Source organism: Malus sylvestris, chromosome 5 (genome assembly GCF_916048215.2).
Source record: "Malus sylvestris chromosome 5, drMalSylv7.2, whole genome shotgun sequence".
NCBI classification, from domain to species: Eukaryota; Viridiplantae; Streptophyta; class Magnoliopsida; order Rosales; family Rosaceae; genus Malus; species Malus sylvestris.
This window is the reverse complement of record NC_062264.1, coordinates 8,830,819-8,853,153: the sequence shown is the minus strand read 5'-3', so window position 1 is coordinate 8,853,153 and position 22,335 is coordinate 8,830,819. Positions and strand designations below refer to the sequence as shown.

General features: G+C 34.3%; 1 protein-coding gene across 2 annotated transcripts; it reads right to left on the bottom strand.

Annotated features, from left to right (window-relative positions):
* Nucleotides 1-2,843: 2,843 nt before the first annotated feature.
* Nucleotides 2,844-18,914, bottom strand: LOC126621609 (MADS-box transcription factor 23-like). Of its 2 annotated transcripts, none has more exons than XM_050290148.1 (9): nt 18,804-18,914; nt 18,343-18,534; nt 10,981-11,059; nt 4,478-4,539; nt 3,923-4,022; nt 3,769-3,810; nt 3,588-3,671; nt 3,216-3,393; nt 2,844-3,080 (listed from the first exon to the last, which is right to left on the bottom strand). In XM_050290148.1, exons 2-8 carry the CDS (start codon nt 18,522-18,524, stop codon nt 3,217-3,219), a joined length of 726 nt encoding a protein of 241 aa, XP_050146105.1. In that variant the 5' UTR covers nt 18,525-18,534; nt 18,804-18,914; the 3' UTR covers nt 2,844-3,080; nt 3,216. The 2 variants fall into 2 exon arrangements, with proteins under 2 accessions (XP_050146105.1, XP_050146106.1); XM_050290149.1 differs by having other exon boundaries at nt 18,343-18,529.
* Between the last annotated feature and the right edge of the window lie 3,421 nt (nt 18,915-22,335).

Sequence of the window (22,335 nt, the reverse complement as noted above, 5' to 3'; positions counted from 1 at the left end):
TGGTCTTTTTTTTAGTGTAATTTATCTACCATTTCAGGTACTATATATTCAATTTTTTTTGTTAAAAAGTATAATATATTAATCAAATCACTTATTACTATTATATTTATGTTGTTCAAGTATTATTTAATTATTCATATAATTGATTCCAATTGTATTCGTTTGATCGTGGAGATAAACACGGAAAGATGGATTTGTTGTATAGATTCTGTGAGGTGAAAGAGTGAAAAGAGGGATTCACCAAATTACCAACGTTTTATTTCTTGTTAATTTTTTCCTCTTTATTTGGCTACATTTTATCCCTTGGCTATGAAGCCATATCCCATATATAGTGGCGAAGCCAAAATTTTCAAATCATGCGTTAGGATTCTGACCAAAAAAGAATTTCATTGGACCATTTTGTCAAGCACCTAGTGGGCACATGTCAATTGCTATCGACATTTGCTGAAAATTTAGGTCAATGTACGGCGACTACTACTCTGATCTATACAAGTTTGTTGACGGTAGCAGCAGAAATTGTAGAGTAATGGTTATGACTGTCAAGACTTGTAAACTGAGGCATTTTATCGAGCACTTGGTGCACATAATAGGGTTGCACACAAAAATAAAAGAAAAGAAAGACAAAGATGATAGAAGAAAATAAAATTAGAAGAATGAGAAAGTTGTAATTTAGTTTGTCATAACTGTTTACAGGGGTCAAATACAAATACAAAAATAAATATACATAGGAACTAAAAAGTTGAGGTCATGGGCAACCAATGACCCAATGCTAGTTCAGTTACTGCCCATACCTTTACAAATTGTTATTATCATTCTAAAAAAGTCGTTATATGTTATTGTATAAAATACATAAATAAAAAAAAAGCAATTTCTAACATATATGAATATGTAATTTCTTAAAACTAGCACATGTAATTATATGTAAAAATTGTTTGTCTCACGCTCTTTTGATTGAGTGCAAGTAAAATCGGAGGCATCCACTAAGGTAAATATGTCATACACATGGATTCATATAGTTTAAGTTTGTGTTTAGAATTATTTGTTTTTAATGAGCTGCTTTCGTTTTGGGTTTACTAATTATTATTTTTAATAGGTTGTTTTGGTTATTTGAGTTTGACTTAACAGTCCATTTTTACTTAATTGGCGTGGTTGCTTGGTAAATATAGTTACTTAATTAGGCTTTATTTAGTTAATGCTTTGAACTAGGGATGGACAAAATACCTACGGATATAGGTAACCGCGGTTATTCACTTATTTAAACTTAACGGTTACGATTATGGATATAACTGTTTATTTGTAAAATATAAATAGGCCAACATGGGTATACTCACGAAGACAAACGGGTGCCCATTTAACCATTTATATTATTTGTAAATTTTAAAAACAAAAATTGAAAATTTGAGGAGCGACTCGTTGTCGGATGAGAGAATGCTAAAAATTCAAATTCATAATCTTACCAGATGCACGAGGAAGAGGAAGAATTGAGAAAAAAAAATTGCTTTTGTCATTGCGAATTTCTAATTGTTTGGACCTGGAAATTTTGAAAGTGGGTGGAGTTAGCTCATCGTAAACTAATAGTCCTTGTGTTGTCACTCAGTGATCTGATAGTATTTCTCTTCACTTGAAAGTGAGAGGTCTTAGGTTCGAATCTCTTAGATAACAAATTCAATACCAAATTAGGCTATCCATTGTGTGGTTTAGCCGAACTCCCTCTTCCCTCATTGTAAAAATATCGATGTACTCCAAAAAAAAAAAAAAAAATAGTCCTTCTGTTTGGATTTTCCACTTTCGGACTATGGTTTCTTTCTTGCATATATTTTTTCTGTATCCACCAAAGTTGGGATTAGGATTTGCAATGTTAAACTTAAAAGTGAAGCCAGAATGATCTGCCTTGCCATTGGTTTATATCAAAAAAGGATTGGTCTTTCTTGTTGATCTGCAGCTACGGGTTGAGTTTCACAACGAGTTTAGCTATTTCGTGATACTTAGAAAATATTTTATGTTACCTTCATTGTTAATAGCTAAAAATATTGTTCATTTACAATTATATAAATTTCTAGAGTGATGTGAGGGCTTAAAGGATTAGAATAGAGAAATGCATGTTAAATGTACTTATAACATTAACAGCGTTCAATTATCAGAAAGAAAATGATGACAATTCGTTTTTTAACTTTCAACTTGTTCAAGAAAAAGAAAACGGGCAAAAAAAGGGTAAACGATTATGTGGGTAAGAACTCAAACAGTTATAGATAAATAACCGCAGTTACTCGCCCACCATAATCGTTGCACATCCTTACTTCGAGCTCAAATGGTAACAAAACCTAGCAGATATATCATCCACTATTATATGAATATTTTGTAGATTGGTTGTATTGTACTGCACAATGCGCATGAGTATGTGTTTGTACCTAATTTTGCATCATCGGCCCGAGCGATCAAGATCGTAAAATGAGCGGAATTCTAAACTGTTGGATAGAGAGTTTTTAAAATAACTTTGTTATTATGAAAGGATAATATTATGGTTTTTAATCATAATAATTATTTTTGGTAATGAATATCTTTGACATTTTCTTGTACAAGATAAATGGAATACAAACTATATCTCCAACTCGGAAGCAAGCAGCACAGTTGAAACTGATTTGGGATGTTTGACGTGTGGACGTGTGGATTTGATCAGTTCAGTTTGGTTGACAGATTCACGTGGCATGTTATAATCATTATCATTTTAGTGAATGTTGTTTGTTTGCTCAAAGTCACTTGGAAGCTGTTGATAGGATTGGATTTATAAACGGCGATGTGATCGTGGAATTGCAATTAAGTCGCAATTGGTTTGCATGGGTATATCTGGACAAAAGGGGGCCTTTTGTTTGGAATATAAGGCATTACTTATGGCCATGGAGGATTATTGTACTTACAGTGGAAGATTATCTCAAAGAAATAATTTCAAGTGCATGAAGATAGCAAGTTTCTGCATTATGACATCTCACTCCTAGAAGATTGGCTTTCACTGTGGTGCACGTTTCTGCATTATGACATAGCCATCCACAACTGTGAAACAACTTTGCTAATGCGGTTGTAATCTGTTGAAGAATTTGAAGAGATGTTAATAGCATAATCAAAATAGTGAGCTTTTCTTACTATTTATTTTTGGGGTTTTTTGTCCTTTGGAATGAATATGGTATGCAAATAATATGTTAACAGTCTTTAGGAGATACCCTAATTTGATTGCTTTGTTGGTACTTCATTGTTCTGAGGTGGAGGCCCAGGCAGAGTTTGAATATGTGGCTGGCTTAGCTGCAGATGGATGGGTGCATGCAAATCATATGCATTACTGATGCTATATGGAGGCTGGGAAGTTTTGTTTCCTCCAATCATATCCCTTACTTCATAAACCTGAGATTAAAATATTCTGTGTTAGTGTTTGCCAGAGAAGACATCTTCACATTCGCTGATGAGTATAATTAACATAATGGCTTTATGTTTTAAGCTCATTTGGTTCCTCTCACTTTCCCTTTACCATTTCCTCTCTCCACCCCTTTGATGAATTATAATGTGTTAAATAGCAGAGCTTAATGTATAAACAATACCTTCTTTTGCAGTTCCTCATTCTCTTTACCTTTGAGGTCTAGCTTCTTATAGAGTTCTATATTCTCTTGATGTATGAAATTTGTCTAAAAATAAAGTAAAAAACAACATTAATAAGTATCAATTAACCCCCAATAAAATGAATTAATATTAATCAACTGGGAAAAATCTCAGCCAGTTTACCTTCTGGTTCAATTCTTTTATTTCATCATCAAATATCTGGTTCTGCATAATAGAAAGAAAAAAAAACCAAAATGAGTGCCATGCATGTGCTATATAAAGAAGGGAGCATGAAATTATTAACTAAGACTATAATCAGGGCTAAGGCTTTTGATACCTTTTTTGTCCGGACACCTTTCAAACTCATCTCCAGCTGGCTTTCCAAATTCTGTAGATCTTTGGCACTCAAACCAGAAAGTTCTTCCCCCATTAACTGCCTGCATAATTTACAGAAGGTGTGGGGGTATACTCTAATTGTTCTCACAAACTAATTCATATTTACTAAATGTTACTTTGTGGTGTATGAGATACCATGTTTTCCCCAATAAATCACTATCTCACATTTCATGGGAAAACCTCAAGTGTTTTAGCAATATTTAAGTAATAGTATCAGGATATTGTGAAGAGATTTTGCATTTTAGTTGGTTTAAAACTTGGTCTCTGGCAAAATCGCTTAAGGAGGAAGCATAGGGAACACCCAGATCATTTAGGAGTAGGACAATGTGTTGTTAGGCTTCATTGGGGACCTCAGTTATTGGGTTGGTATTTGGATGAACCGTGATTAGTTTGATACCTTTTGAATAAGCAACATGAAATATGCATTGTTATGTTTTGGTACTTGAATCAAATTGTTAGGCTATGTTGAAGATTCAATATAAAGCAATTATTGTACCTGTGACATTCTTCCAAGTACCGCAATTGTTGCCTCAAGCTTGCTACCTCCCTTTGCCAAAACTATTAAGTACAAATACAATAAATGTTGTCATGCATGAAATATGGACTCACTAAATGAGCATTTATTGGAGCAATAGAAAATGTTAGCCATTGTAAAAGCACACATCAGGAATCTGAATCATGCATATTTTATTTTATCCGTAATATTTTTAGGAATGAGAAATTAGGTTCGGATCTCTTTTTTTGCTACTCCATTTATTAAAACCTTATTATTTTTCAATTTTTGATCAAGGTCCTTAGGTTTTAATAAACGTCATTAATTATTTCAATAATAAAATATTTTTTTATTTCTAAATATATTCATTTAGTGTTAAAAATGTTACATTTGATATATTTCTATTTATGGCTAATTTTTTTATTATATATTTTTATTTTTAGTTTGTACCCATTTTTAATTTGCAACCCTTTTTTAATTTGTACTAATTTTCTTTTCAATTTTAATTTGTACCCATATATTAATTTCTTTTTGTGCCCAAATTTTTTAAAGTTTTATTGTATTTGTACCCATATTTTTTAATTTATTTGTACCCATTTTTAATTTTGCTAAATGTACCCTTACTATATGTATTTATTTTATGTCTTAAAATATATAAGTAGTTATTTTTTAAATATGTTAATAATTTTCTGGGTACAATATTTTCTTGCTATAATTTTATGAAGAACAATATTACTGTAATATTTATTTTTAAGTATTTATTATATTTTAAAAATATTATTTGACTTTGTTTAAATTTCATAATTTGTGGGACATTAAATGCATAAATACATGAGTTAAATTTCTTAAACAATGTTAATGACCTCGATCAAAATATTTAAATAAACAAAATTTTAGTCTAACAGTTAGGTTGATTAGGAACTAGAACTAAAATGACCCTTTTAGGAAATATATCTCCTTGCATGTTTACACAGACATGCGCTTGATCAAATGCTTTCACACACACACACAAACAAAAACATGCATATAGACAGATTGGATTAATTCTCAAAGTTCTCTAGCTTATGGCCATGCAAGTGTATCCCATATAGGCAGATATGAATTGTTTTTGGGGCCATGCAAGTGTATCCCATATATGCGCTCTTACTTTTATCATTCGTGAGTATTATTATCCCTTGTTTGATACCAAACGTGCATCTTATGTCTGCTCTGAAGGTTGTCTTTTCACTTATTTAAGCTACTCGGTGACTAGTATTGGTACAAAGTTGTCGAGAGCAGGTATCTACGTAATTCTATTGTGAAACAGCAAGAACATTACCGATAATTTACCCTTTATTGAAATTGAAGGATGTGTTACTTGCCATGCATATTATCTTCCCCACTAAAGAAAAATTGACGACAATATTCGCCCTAAATTAAGTTGTTCAGAAGTACGGCAAAGTTGTTTGTTGAGTGCATAAAGTTACACTTTTATGCCCTCTTTTACTTATGTTTTTGACTTAAAATCTCTAGGCATTACAAGGTATTTTGTTATTTGTATTATATTTCAGGATGAAAGTAAGGACTTGAAGAAATCATTTTATTTTGAATATCTTAAGAGCCTAGAATGGATAGTTTGAAGCCCAACTCACCCAAGACCGGATCATAGCCCACAAATGACCCAAGATCCGCCAGAAAAGACCCTTGCAGAACAGCCAACTTGCGAGCTTTGCCCCGAAATGCTCAGAACGAATTAGAAAATGGGCGATATATGGCTGGAAAGCCCTGGAAGTCTTCTTTCTGATGGTATTTAATCTTGTGATTTGGAGGTTTGACAAGAAGTTATGACAGAATAAAGATGAGCTGTTCAGATACAAATTCTGATAACAGCTAGTTTTTAGTTACTCCTATACTAAAAGCTGTTTGTAATGAGCTAAATGAGAGTCAATTCAAGGATATAAATGTGTCACATGTTAGAAAAACTCGTAAGCCTTTTAATAGGAGAAAAATACACATAATCAGAAGGAGAAAGAAGAGGAGAAAAAAAAAAAAAACAGAAAAAACACAAAATCTGGAGAGAGTAGGAGTCTTCAGCCTTGAGTGGTTTCTAGTTCTAGCTTTCCAAACTTTTTATGTATTTTGTTATGTTTTTAATTTAGTTTATGGATATTTAGGGCTGCTTTGAAGCCCTAGACATGATTGAATTAATGTTATGATGCAGTTTTAGTTTATCAATTTCATGTGCAAGCTAGAATCAGTTTTTTGTTTCAATCATTTCAAGCAAATATTTTCAAGCTTAGCTACCTTGTTTATGTTTGCTTTTTGTTGAGAATGATACGGATGACTACCATATCTTCTTTCATTCATTAGCAACATGTGGTTAGGTTCAGAACTAATTATGTAAATTAATTCCATGAAGTTCTAGGATAAATGCCATGTTCTAGGGTTCATGTGATGTTCATAATCCTCTTCGTTCTTAATGAGTTTCTAGATGCTAAATTTGAGTATATGCCATACTAGGTTGCACCTATAAATATAAGTTTTATGTATATGTCATGCATCTAACATGCAAAGTAAGAGAGGCATACAATCTAGTTATATGCCATGCTAGATATGTGAACATCTTAGTTGTGCATTTGAAAAGGATAAGTTAAAAGATCATATCACTGATTCATGAATGTTCAGGGGAAGGCCTTAGCTCATTTTAAGTCAAATTTATGTCCTAAAAATGTTTCTAATCTATTTCATGTATTAGGTTTATTTTTAGATAGTTCTAATTTTTCCCTTTTCTAATGGTCTTTATTTCTTTTCCAAAATTACTCAAACCCCCCATTTTAAGTCATAGGAGTCTTTAACTAATGCTAATTTGTAAGAGTCAAAGGTTTTACTAAGTTGTTTCTCAGTCCTTGTAGTTTTACACCCTTACTTGTGCCGCTATACTATCCTTATATTTGCACTCGAAAGGAACTTCAACATTGTTTGGTAAACTCTAGTAGCTTCCACATTTTACTGAAACCCTAGGATACAACTATGCCGCCTTTTTCTCTTCATCGTTATTCATGGATTTCACAAGATATGAAAATTGCTTGCCCACGCCATGTGGGTTCAGCTCAAAGATTTTCTTTGTGCACTTGATTCTTCAATTTTTCTTCCCATCACTCGAGGAATGCTCGTGGGAGGTCTTGATTTACATTTCCCAAAACCATATGTTACCAATAACTATGGAAATTGAATTATTCCCTTCCCTCGTAATGCAATCCTGCCCTAAAGTTTTTTCATTACATGGGGCATGTCCGTCCATAATGCTATTTCAAACTATCTAGACTAATCCTATCATGTACTTTTCCATACAGTTAAATTTGCGAATAAGGAAGACAACTTTCTCTCTATTTCTATGTTTGCTTTTCTATAATCTCTCCGAAAGGATGTAATCCAACATTGCTCAGGACGGATTATGGTTGCTAATTAATGTTTGTTACTATACATAAGCAAAACCATAGAGCTACGTAATTAAACAAGTGGTATGCATGCGTATAAACATATATGAAAGTACCATTGTCCAAGAAGCTTATTACTTAGTGTTTTGATGAGTAGATTTTATACTATATATTTTCTCCTATTCTTGGTATGTTTTAGTGAAATTTTGATGCTTTGTTATATATTTCAATTATAGTACATGCGAATCAACTTTGAGCAAAAAGTAGTCAAACGATTGAATTTTGGAGTAATTCCAATTGGAGTAGATTTGTGAGTCTTTCACGAAGATTGTATCATAATTCCAGCATTTAATATCAAGCCGTTTGACCGTAGCAAAGAAAAGAAGGCCTAGCGCGTATCTTTTCCAGATTGACATTTTTTGACATTTTAGGTATTTTGAAGGTCAAGATGACATATTTTGAGGAAGGTTTCTTCTGAGGATTTGGTGGGGACATCTTTAGCTTTCAAAAGAGAAATTCTGGGTCCAAATCAGAGTTGATATGGTCGGTCAAAAGTCTGATTTTCTTACAATCCGAATTTGACTTTAAATAGGAAACCTTTTTATTTGCTAGTTTATTATTTTATTATATTTTCTAGTTTTATTCTAAGACCTTTTCTAGGTAGGATTTTATCTTGTAATAATATAAATAATGCTATTTAGCCATTAGTGTTCTCTACGCATTATTCTGGAGAACTCGGTTTGGAAGGCTTTTGACAATTCAAGTTTATTTACAAGGTGTTTTCTTTCCTTTTTCTATTTCAATAAAATTCCTTTTGTTTTATGATTATTTGTAACTAATTTCTTTTTCTAGGGTTAGGCCACGAGCCTTAGCATGGCTATGTAGTCTTTATTTAAATGCTTATGATAATATTCATGCATACTTTGAATTATTAATTACCGTGTTTAAATTGTCTCTATCTTAATGCTTAGCTACTATTAGAATGTTTAGATAAGTAGTTGGATGCAATTCGGTTGGAATATCATCGAGGATTGAGTATTGCTTCTTGTGGTTAATAATTGTAATTTCATTTAGGATGAATATCACATCTTAGGGGTTGCATGGTTTTTCAAAGGGTTTTCACAAAACTTAATGAGTTTTGTATGTTCATATTTGATCTGAGTATCACCGACGGATTGCATGTTAGATATACGTTCTTGCTTGAATATCAATAGGAGAATATGCATTAGGAAAACCTAAAGTTGTGTGTGTAATTTATAAGTAATTGACAAAACTATGTAGGACTATTGAGGTGATGGCGGAACCCTAGTGTTTTCTCAATTTGATTTTAAAAAACTATTGAGATTAGTTGGCACTTTTGAAAATATGTTTTGATTTTTAATGTTTTCTATGCTGGCAACTTGAAGGAGAAAGTTTTTGTTTCAAAGTTAATTTTTTGTTTAAGTTACTACTTTGTTAGATTTTATTTTTCTTTTGAGTCTTGATTTGCTTGAGGACAAGTTAAAAGCTAAGTTTGGGGGTACTTGTCGAGTCGATTTTATACTATATATTTCCCCCTATTCTTGTTATGTTTTGGTGAGATTTTGATGCTTTGTTATATATTTCAATTGTAGTACATGCGAATCTACTTTGACCAAAAAATTAGTCAAATAAGGAATTCTAGAGTAGATATGTGAGTCTTTCATGATGATTGTTCCATAATTCCAGAATTTAACTCCAAGCCGTTTGACAGTGGCGAAGAAAAGAAGGCCTAGGGCGCATCTTTCCCATATTGATGTTTTTTTTGACATTTTGGGTATTTTGAAGGTCAAGATGACACATTTTGAGGAAGGTTTCCTCTAAGAATTTGTTGGGAACGTCTTTAGCTTTCAAAAGAGACTTTTTGGGACCAAATCAGAGTTGATGTGATCGGTCAAAAGTTTGATTTTCTCTGCAGTCCGAATTTGACTTTAAATGGAAACCTTTTATTTGCTAGTTTATTTTATTATGTTTCCTAGTTTCATTCTATGACATTTTCTAGGTAGAATTTTATCTTGTAATAACAGTATAACTAAGGGTATCTAAGGGTATTTAGCCATTAGGGTTCTCTACACACTATTTTGGAGAAGTCGGTTTAGAGGGCTTTTGACAATTAAAGTTTATTTACAAAGTGTTTTCTATCATCTTTCCATTTCAATAAAATTCCTTTTATTTTATGATTATTCGTAACTAATTTCTTTTTCTAGGGTTAGGCCACAAGCCTTAGCACGACTATGTAGTCTTTATTTAATTGCTTATGACAATATTCATGCATACTTTAAATTATTAATCACCATGTTTAAACTGTCTCTATATCTTAATGCTTAACTACTATTAGGATGTTTAAATGATTAATTGGATGCAATTTGGTTAGAATATCACCGGAGGATTGAGTATTGCTTCTTGTGGTTAATAATAGTAATTTCACTTAGGATGACTATCATGTCTTAGGGGTTGCATGGCTTTTCAAAGAGTTTTCACAAAACTTAATGAGTCTTGCATGTTCATATTTGATCTGAATATCATAGACGAATTGCGTGTTAAATATAAGTTCTTGCTTGAATATCATGACAAGAATATGCATTAGGAAAACCTAACCTTCAAAGTTGCATGCGTAATTCATAAGTAATTGATAAAACTAGGTAGGAAATTGATAAAACTATGTAAGACTGTTAAGGTGACGGCGGAACCCTAGTGTTTTCTCAATTTGATTTTCAAAAACTATTTTCTTTTATGTTTCTTTGCTCTTGCCGGTTTCTTTAATCTTTTTAATTAAATTCATTTTTAATATTTTAGGTCAAAAAATCAAGCTTTTCCAAACTTTGTTTTCAAATAATTAATTAAGACTTGATTTTTACATAAATTATTCATTCAATTCATGCAGAGAACGACATTGCTAGAGTCGACTATACTATGATTACCTTCTCTTGCATGTATTTTTATGCTATTTTTACAGGTGGTAAAAATCCTATCATATTGGACGGTATCATATATATATAAAATGTCTGTATATAGTATAATTGCAGGTATTCAGCATAAAGAAGACTGGAGCTGTTTTTGTTGAGTGGTTACCTTGAGTTCTGAAGCAGGATTCAGCAGTTGATGGTGCTCCTCTCTCTGTTTGTTGAAACGATCGATAATTGATTTCATGCTGATAAGAAATTCATAGTGTATGGCAATTAGATGCAACAATCAGGTATCTTGTGAAATATTTTTTTAGTAAATTCATAGCGTTATGGTTGTTAGTTTATCAAGCATATAGGGGATATACTTGTAATCCTTGTTAACATTTTGTTTTAAACGGGCTTGTGGAAATCTATAAACCTGCTTTTCTACATAGATAATACTGTGGGAGGGGCAAATGCTGTTAGTGTTTGTGTGTGGTTTTAGTATGTGTTTCAATGGAGGTTGTCTTCAAAGATGGAGAGAGTTTCAGAGAGAGGAAGCTGCACAGAATGTCTCTTCTAATTTTTATAAAAACATTTCACACAATATAATCTAACCGTTGTATGAAGAAGGAAGGGAGATCCTTCACTCTTCAACATACAATACAATCTTAGCCATTCATTGCTATCATCCTATGAGATGATGCCACTTGGCTTATTCTATTACTTAGGCTAGATACAAGATTAAAGTGCCATGTGGACTATGATCCAATGGCTCACATTTAAACAGAAACAAAACATAGAGACATGATTCTTGCTGCCAAGCTTCAGCTAAAGGGTTATACACCAACACTCCCTTCTAACCCTTTGGCTGATTTAACTCCAAGTAGCTCCCTTAGATACACAAATCGATCTTTAGGTAAAGCCTTAGTAAGTATATCTGCAATCTGCTCCTCTATCCTGCAGTACACTAACTCAATCTCTTTGGCTTGAATTACTTCTCGGATGAAGTGGAACTTCCTGTTGATGTGTCTTGTCTTTTGATGAAAGACTGGATTCTTTGCCATAGCAATGGCTGATGTATTATCACACAAGATCTGAGTTCTTTCCACTTGTTCTTCTCCAAAGTCTTCTAGAACAAATCTCAGCCACTTTGCTTGTGATGTAGCCTCTGCTGCACTAACATATTTTGCTTCTGCAGTAGACAGTGCCACAGTGTTTTGTTTGATTGAAGCCCATGAGAACATACCAGATCCTAGTGTGAATGCATACCCTGAAGTACTTCTCATATCATCCTCACTTCCAGCCCAATCACTATCACAGTAGCCGATTAGGGTAGTAGCTTTTTCCCTTTCAAAGACAATACCAAAATCGACTGTTCCCTGGATGTATCTCAGTACTCTCTCAGCTGTTCCCATATGTTTCTTAGTGGGATTATGCATGAACCTTGCCAATATACTTGCTGCAAACATCACATCAGGTCTAGTTGCAGTTAAATAGAGCAGACTTCCAACAAGCTGCCTATATTCTCTTTCATCCGCAGGTTCACTTCCATCAACTTTGCTCAACCTCTCATTCATTGCAAGTGGAGTAGCAACTGACTTGCATTCTTTCAGACCAAACTTCTCAATTAGTTTCTGTGCATATTTCTTTTGGTGTATAAAAATGCTGTTCTCAGTTTGCAGCACACCCATTCCAAGGAAATGATGTAATAAGCCCAAGTCAGTCATCTCATAGTGTTTCATCATGTCATTTCTAAATTCTTCAAGCATTTGTAGACTGCTACCAGTATATACAATGTCATTTACATATAGAGAGACAATAATGATACCTGAGTCCTTACTTGTCTTAACATACAAAGTTGCCTCACTTGAACTTTTCTCAAACCCTGCACTATTGAAGTATGCATTAATCTCGTCATACCAGGCTCTTGGTGCTTGTTTCAAGCCATATAGAGCCTTGTTCAACTTGTACACCTTTGTTTCTTCACTTTCCTTCACAAAGCCTTGAGGTTGCTCAACATACACTTCTTCTTTCAGTACCCCATTGAGAAATGCAGACTTTACATCTAATTGATACAAGTTCCATTTCTTCTGTGCAGCAAGGGCAATTAAAGTTCTAATCGTATCCAACCTTGCCACAGGGGCAAAAGTTTCATTATAGTCGATTCCGGGCTTTTGTGAATAGCCTTTAGCCACCAGCCGAGCTTTATTCTTCTGCACAGTGCCATCCAGATTAAGTTTGGTCTTATAGACCCATTTAACACCAATAACAGGCTTGTCATATGGTCTCTCAACAAGCTGCCATATGTTGTTCTTCTCAATCATGTCCAATTCATTTTTCATTGCACTCCTCCATGAATCATCTTTAGCTGCATCCTCATAACTTTCTGGTTCAATAACACACATGTTGCATTGAGCCATGATTTCATTGATACTTCTCCATTTCTTCGGTGTATCATCATAAGTTGGAGATCTCTCAGGCACATTCTCACTTTGAGAAACATTGTATTCTTCAAACTGAGAATTTTCATCAACTTCACAGATTTCATTAGCATTCTTATGTTCAGTGATAACTGGAAATGTCACTCCAATTTCAATATTGCAGTTCCAATCCCAAAAATTATCCTCATCAAATGTGACATCCCTTGAGAGAACAATCTTTCTTGAAATGGGATCAAACAATCTGTAGCCCTTTTCACTTGAACCATAGCCTACAAAGATACACTTGTGACTGTTTTGTTCCAGTTTATGTCTGAGATTGGAAGGTATATGCACATAGCATAATGAGCCAAATATCTTCAAATGAGTTATTCCAGGTTTTCTACCACTGTAAGCTTCAAATGGGGTTGACTTCTTCAAAGCTTTGGTAGGACACCTATTGATCAAATAGACTGCAGTATTCACTGCTTCTGCCCAAAATGCATATGGAAGGTTTTTTTCATGTAGCATTGACTTTGCCATCTCCACCACAGTCTTATTCTTTCTTTCGGACACTCCATTTTGTTGAGGAGTGTAGGCCATAGTCAATTGTCTCTGAATTCCTTGTCCATTACAGTATTTGTCAAACTCTGCAGAAAGGAATTCTCCTCCTTGATCACTCCTGAGACATTTAACCTTATATCCACATTGTAACTCAGTCATTGCCTTGAACTTTTTGAAACACTCAAATGCTTCAGACTTGTTTCTCAAAAAATACACCCATGACATCCTTGTGCAGTCATCTGTAAACAACAAAAAATATTTGTTTCCAGAATGAGACTCTACTTGCATTGGACCACAGATATCGGTATGAATCAACTCCAGTGGATCTTTAGCTCTCCAAGTCGATTGAGAAGGGAATGAGTCTCTGTGTTGTTTACCCAACATGCAACCTTCACACACACTTTGGGACATTTCTAGTTTAGGTAATCCATGCACCAACCCCTGTTCTTCAAGTACCTTGAGACTCCTCTCATTCAAATGACCCAACCTCTTATGCCATATCTGAGAACAATGTGTGATACCTGCTCTTAGTGCATACTGTGTTGCAGGCAACATTGTCAAAGGAAAACATCGATTGTTGGTCATATGTACCCTCACTACTAAATTGTCCAGTGACCATCCATAAAAAATATTCACTACATCACCTCCAAACAACAAATAATAACCGTTTTCCATCATTTGTCCTACACTTAGAAGGTTTTCCTCAAGTCCAGGAACAAGCATTACTTCTTGTATATGTTTTCTTCCCAATTTAGTTTCAATCACCAAGGTTCCCTTTCCTGCCACTTGACAAATTTCTCCAGTTCCCATCTTTACTTTGGAGGTCAAATCTCTCTGAACATTGACCAATAATCTCTCATCTTCTGTCATGTGGTTACTACAACCACTATCAATGTACCATGAGTTATTGACTTGCACATCGGTCACTGCATTGCAGGCATAAAACAGTGATCCTATTTCTCCCATTTGCTTCACATAATTAACTTTCTGCACTCCTTTATTCTCATGATAGTCTCTCATAGAATGACATGGCTTACCACAGCCTGTGCACTTCCTGAGCATTGTTTTGCTTCTGGACATAATTAGGCCTATGATCCCAATTCCTTTGAGTATTGTTCTGTCTCTGAGGATAATTAGGTTTTTGATCCCAATTCCTTTGAGTATTACTCTGCTTCTGAACATGGTTTGGTTTATAATCCCAATTTTCCCCCTTGATTTCCAACTCTCTTGAGACCTTTGATTCCCAGAAAATCCACCACTTTTGACACCCTTAGATGCTACATTTAAACTTGCAAATGCCCTCTCAGTCGAAGACTCAGTATGTAAATCAAGCCTCTGTTCGAATCCTTTTAGAGAAGCTACAACCTCTTGCACCTCAATAATTTCAAGATCTCTAGAATGCTCAATTACAGAACAAATTGCATCATATGTTTTCGGAAGACTGATAAGTAATTTCTGCACAATTCTCTACCTTGATAGCTCTTCTCCATAACTTTTCATTTGATTAATGATATCAAACAATCTAGAGAGATACACAGATAATGATTCACTATCCTTCATACGAGTATATTCAAAATCTCTACGTAAACCTTACAATTTTACATTTCTTATTTGTTTATCTCCTCGGAATTCACCCTTTAGAACATCCCAAGCTCCTTTGGATGTCTCTTCATTCACGATTCTGGGAAAAATCTGATCCGATACTGCACCTTGTATCATTCCAAGCGCACGAGCATCCTTCATCAGGATCTCACTGAACGACACTCCATCCGTCGTCTCCTTCTTCGTCTCATCGACCACAGCTTTCTCAGACTTCGGATCTGGTGGTTCAAACCCATTTTCTACCAGCTCCCACAAACCATACAATTTCAGTATAGTTGTCATACGAATCCTCCAAAATTCATAGTTCTCTCCATTGAAGACGAGAGCTCTAAGCTCGACATTGCCGGACCCAGCCATATGAGACTTGGATACACGAAATCACAATTTCCAGATTCGATTGAAGCTCAAAGATGTAGCTCAATCGCACAGATTTCACGCCCAGATTAGACGATGAAACCAGGCTCTGAGGCCATGTTAGTGTTTGTGTGTGGTTTTAGTATGTGTTTCAATGGAGGTTGTCTTCAAAGATGGAGAGAGTTTCAGAGAGAGGAAGTTGCACAGAATGTCTCTTCTAATTTTTATAAAAACATTTCACACAATATAATCTAACCGTTGTATGAAGAAGGAAGGGAGATCCTTCACTCTTCAACATACAATACAATCTTAGCCATTCATTGCTATCATCCTATGAGATGATGCCACTTGGCTTATTCTATTACTTAGGCTAGATACAAGATTAAAGTGCCATGTGGACTATGATCCAATGACTCACATTTAAACAGAAACAAAACATAGAGACATGATTCTTGCTGCCAAGCTTCAGCTAAAGGGTTATACACCAACAAATGCTACAAGCCCCTTTTGATTATTAAACAATCTGGCAATGCTTTTTCATGCTGTTATATATTTTGGTCATTCGGTCATTTCAGTTGCTTAAATGATGATCTCTATTGGCCTTGATTTGCATTCACCTTCATAAATAATTAGTAGCTTTTGGTTTAGAGATATTTTTCTTCCCAAAAATAGAAGAGGCCTCATGTTAGAATCTCCCTCGCACTTGGTTAAAAAGAAAAACAAAAGAAAAGGATGTCTTCCTATATCCTGGGTAGATCCATTAAGGGTGTGGGGAGGGGGGGTCAGCTGACCTCGAAATTCCGATGAATCTTAATGGACGACTTGGGTACTACTCTTAGAAGGTTTTAGCTGTCCTTTGTATATGCCCTCCAACTGTTTGTTAAAATGCCTCTAAGAGGAGTTGCCCTTGTCATTAATTTTTTTAATGTTGACCAAAACGACGTCGTTGTTGTATGAAAAAAAAAAAAAAGAAACACAAGCAACAACTTAAAAAAAGAAAAAAAGAAAAGCAAACCCTGCCCAAACTCAACCAATTTTCAAATCCCAATCCTGCCAAACTCAATCCATAACACCCAAACTTCTACTACCCCACATTGACTTTGATCTATGGGGTTGCTACTGTTTCAGTGGAGAGAGCCTATTTCGCTATAAGTATTGTGAAATGTCTATTGTGTAACTGATGATAAATCAATGGTTGAGTAATATCATGGTGGTTTGTATTGAGAGCAATATTTTCTCTTCCATTGATAATGAAGCTATAATGCAGCATTTTCAAAATATGAAAACGTGTCATGGACAATTTGTTAAAAACCCAATCCATAATTATTTGAATAAAAGAAATTTACTGGACTAATAAGATTACAATTCAACCATTAAAAGTGTACAAATCTAACGGTCTCAAAATTTGTGTCTTTTTTATGTCGCCACAGAACCGCCCCCTATATATATACTTATGCAATTGAGTGAGAACTTGTAGGTAGAGAATTCTAACATCTAAAAACTCCGCCTTCCCCATCATGCATCCTCCTTCGTACGTACCAAGAAAAGAGCATTTCCTAAAGCTCGAGCCTGCATACTATTCCTCAGTTTAGGCCCTAAAGAAATGTGATATTCATAGATGACTTGTTTTTAAATTGTCAAACTAACTACAAACTTCTCATTCAAACTTTGATGAAGTGCAACATGGAGGTGACGCCAGTTGAAGGAGGTACGATCAAGTGAACTTTGTCTTTTTAAGAGCTGTGTCCTCATGTGGACAAACAAAGCAATTGAGGAGGCAACATATATATATATATATATATATATATATATTAATTAAGACGTCTAAGTAATTAAGGAGAAGCATGCATCTACTTATTTACAAATTCTCATCGTTCATGCCTCAGAAACCCCTCTTCGTGAACATTACTAAATAACTAAATTCAATGTACTTCTTGTAACATGCATTAGCTCCATGCTGTCTATTTATCACTATATGTAAATAATCAGCTCTTACCTATATATATCATAGTTGAATCCTCTCTCTCTCTCTCTCTATATATATATATATATAGAGCACAATGTGAGAAGCTTTCATATGTTTATTTGTAACTTTTTTTTTTTCGTTTGGAAGTTTTTTAAAAGCAATTTCTTATCAGGTATAATGTCTTTCTGAATTTCTATGCATATAGACAAGGAAAGGTTCTACACAATCCATGACCACAAAACAGGAGGCAACCAAATACCCAAATAACATCTTCGGTTAATTCCACAGGCTATCTATAGATTCATAAAAATAAAAAAAGTATTTTATGCAATAATAACATCTTCGGACAAGCAAAAATCTTCACATGAGAACAATGTTTAGCTCCAAAGAAGATTAAAAGGACGCAATAGCTAATATGTGTTGTCTGAATTAGTACAATATAACAAGTCTACCTCAAATATTTTGCTAGAACGTGCAGCATATATATTCTGTGTCTATATATATATATATATATCGAACAAGTAGCTCTAGTTCCATTGCAAACTCAACCCAACTAAAAGTTCACAGGCAATATACACACATATATAGATAGATTGATTGAGAGAGAGAGAGAGAGAGAGAGAGAGAGAGAGAGAGATCTAACCTAGTGCTAGCATAATCGTAAAGCCTGCCGGTGCTAGAGAAGACAATCAATCCAACCTCAGCATCACAAAGGATTGATAGCTCCTTAGCCTTCTTAAGCAACCCATTTCTTCTCTTCGAGAAGGTCACTTGCCTGCTCGTCGGATTGTCAATCCTTCTAATCACAATCTTTCCTCTCCCCATACCTTCTTCTCTATTAGATCGGTAGATACATAGAGAAATTAGTTACTCATGTTCAAGAAAATTGTCCCATTTGCCTAAATTGGTAATCAAAACCTAAAGCAAACAAGACCAAAAGCATGCCTGAAATAACAGTAATATGAAGCAAAAGGAGATCATCAACTAGAACCAAAAAAATCCAAAAGAACAGAGATCATATTTATCCCAAAAGAGAAGTCTTTTTTCCCTTTCGATTTTTTTCCTCAAAAAAGCAAGGCTTATAATAAACTGTAGAGAGCTTACATGGAAGAAACAAGCTATAGAGAAAACAGTAGCAGATCCCCTATTTCCTTAATTTCCTCAGATGTATGTACCTATATTTATAACTATAAATGCTTTATGGAAAGCCACAGAGTCATTTTCTGTACAAGTGGAAATCCAGTTTATATGACAAAACGTGGTACTGTGGAAGGAAACCGCCAAGTGGTTTAATGGCTTAACCGCGCTACCCACTCGCTAGAGTAGAGACCACTCTACTCGCTTTGTGAGGCCAACATTTCGTCTGTTGAATCAAACAAAAGTCAGTTGACCAGCGTAAGAGAATCGGAGGAGGTGCTCACGTTACAAAAGGCAGTTCAGAATGGGCACCTGTAAGAAGAGAGAGAGAGTGTTGGCGAGTATAACGAAGAGCGTGGGGAATTGGGAATCCCCGGACACTCATGATGGACAAGAAAGAGATTTTGCAGTGTAACCGGTACATTGGTTGATACACTATATATTATTAAACAAATGATAAGATATGTGTGCTAAAAAGTTAATAACTTAAAAAATAAAATTTTCCATCGTTCCTATTAAAATATGTGGTGTACCATTTATGTTCGATGATTGACACGTTTTGTTTGGGAAACCAAGCGCGCTCTCTTCCATTTTGGGAAGTGAGGTTTGGCTTTCTTTCTCAATCCTCATTGGTCTGCTTTCCGGCAAAAAAAAAAAAAGAAAAAAAAAATTCTCATAAAGAAATTTAAGAAACACAAATAAATATTTTGTGCGAAAATTATTTTGCTAAAATTAATAGGGTAAAGTACAAAAGACTACCTCAACTATTAGTGTTACAACATTTCCATACCTCATCTTTTAAAATTGACAATGTCATACCTCATCTTTAGAATTTGGTCTAATATTATACCTTCCGTTACTTGACCGTTTACTTTTTAGTTAAATGCTGTGGCTTGATTCGAAGCCCACTTTCTATTAAAAAATCATTAAAATATTATTAAAAACTAAAAAAAAATTATTTAATATTTTTTAAATATTAAAATAATAAAAAAAAGTAAAAAAATAAAATAAAAAACAACCCTCAGTTCGTCCCTCCCCCTCCCCTCCTCTCTTCTCCCTAGCTTCATCTTCTTCCCCTTGCAACCCCCAACAAAAAACAATAAAACAAAAAAAAAAATCCAATTTGTCTTCCCCCCCCCCACCCCACCCCACTTCTCCCTCCTGCAACCCAGAAAAAAAAAAAAAATCCAAATCCCGTCGGCGGGAAGATGGGTTCGTGGAGAAGGTGGAGGATGTGGAGAATGGATAAGGTGGTGGATTTGGGATTGGCAGGGGGTTAGTTTTTTTGGTGGCGGGGGGGGGGGGGGGGACGAACTGGGTTCGCTTTGGATTTTTTTTTCTTTTTCTTCTCCTTCTTCTTCTTTCTGGGTTCCTGGGGGGGGGGGGATGAACTGGGTTGGGTTGGGGGTTTTTTTTTTCTTTTTCTTCTTCCTCCTTCTTCCTGGGTTGCAGGGGGTTGGGGGGGGGGGGCGAACTGGGTTGGGTTGCATTTTTTTTCCTCTTCTTCTTCTTCTTCGGGGAGAGAGAGGGGGGGAAGGGACGAACAGAGGGATTTTTTTTTTACTTTTCTTTATTATTTTAAAAAATATTAAATAATGTTTTTTTAGTTTTTAAATTTTTTTAATAGAAAATGGGTCATCAATCAAGCCACGTTAGCATTTAACTGAAAAGTAAACGGCCAAGTAACGGAATGTATAACATTGGACCAAATTCTAAAGATGAGGTATGACATTGTCAATTTTAAAAGAAGAACTATGAAAGTGTCGTAACACCAATAGTTGAAGTAGTTTGTACTTTACCCAAATTAATATTAGTTCTACTATTGTGATTGGATTTCTTATCTTTTAGGTAACGACTTGTTCACTTAAATTTTGTGTGTGATTGTTGGTCAGTTGTTGATTTATATGAATTCTATGTAAATGAATGATTGATAACTGACAACCATATAGTGAAAGACGATTTGAATAGAGATGCAAAGCAAAAGTTTATTTTGATCTCTATGTTTACTATATATGTACCAACTTAAAGAAAGTTTGCACACTTAATTAGTTCAAGCGAAGACTAGCGTTGGTATCAACTTATTTTAAGCATGAAATCATTTTTAGCTATTCTTAAGTGATGATGCATATATATAAGTAATTGTGTTTATTTGACATTATAACTAGATGATTATTGTTCCCGATGTTGATGTGTTTGATTATATATATATATATATATATATATATATGTATGTATGTATGTATATATATGATTGCTTGAATTTGATTTGTCTGGCTTATCACCGATTCATACTGAATTATGTTTAGAATTGAGTTTATAATAGTTATTTAGAATCTTGCAAATTTGAAGATACAGGCTGTCTCTATATTATTCTAGTTATTATTAAAGAAAAAGAATAATGTTGGAATCTGAAGAGATCAATTTAGATTATAATAACACTATATGTATACACGCATGTGTGAGTTTGAATGTTGTCACATTTGATTATTTCATTTTTTGTTAATTAATTTCACATATACTAGTGGTTGACGGGTACCACGCACTAATAAAATGTGAAAACTACTAACTTATGTAAGATTCAAGCTAGATTACGCTTCTAATTGAATTATTTAATGCATTACTCACTAACACATTTGAACATATAAAGGTTGAATCGCAATAATACAAGAATAATAGGAGGGGGAAGATAGAACCTAATTAAGAATCTTATCGTCGGTGTTCACACTTTGTCTCTGTACTGTTCAAATACTCTCACGTACTATTTGTTCCATGTGAAATTGATATATGTGCAGTGGTGAAGCCTTTTTGTAATATATAATTTCCCGTTCACACTACCTTTTGTTTAAGTATGTTTAAAAATGATTTGTTTGACAAACCTAGGATTTGACTTCTACAAATCACGTAGAAGATACAAAAGGATCGAGGTCACTGGCCAAATGCCAGAACCCCTAAAGCAAGACCAAACCATAGGCACAAAGGATAGACTCGGTAATTAAGAACAGGTAAGAAGGACAAGCAGCGGAGCTGAAGTCGGCACCCTTAAGAACCAAATATCCTTACAAATCATCGGTGAGGACATGAGAGGCCATCAATGGAGAGGATGTGAACTAGAGCGGACCATATTCTAATGTATTGTTACAATCTTAGGATTTGATTTCCTGAAAATATAACTTTAGCCCCTGAAACTCAAGTTCTTTAAATAAAACCCGACATAGTCTTTTTATTTGAATAAAACCCAATGACTAGGCTCTACATAAGCAAATTCATTAATTTTGTTTGCCTTTACACATTTTGCATTTTTTAGATGCTTAAAATACCCCTAATTACAATTTTGATGTAGACATTTAATTCTATGCAGATTTGAAGGGAGAGATTGATGAAAAAAATTGTAGTAATGTTTAAAATCATTGCATTAATATATCAAAACAAATTGTATGTTAAGGCAAAAAATAACTAATAATGTTATACTTTCCTTAAGATTTCGTAATTGTTTTTCAAA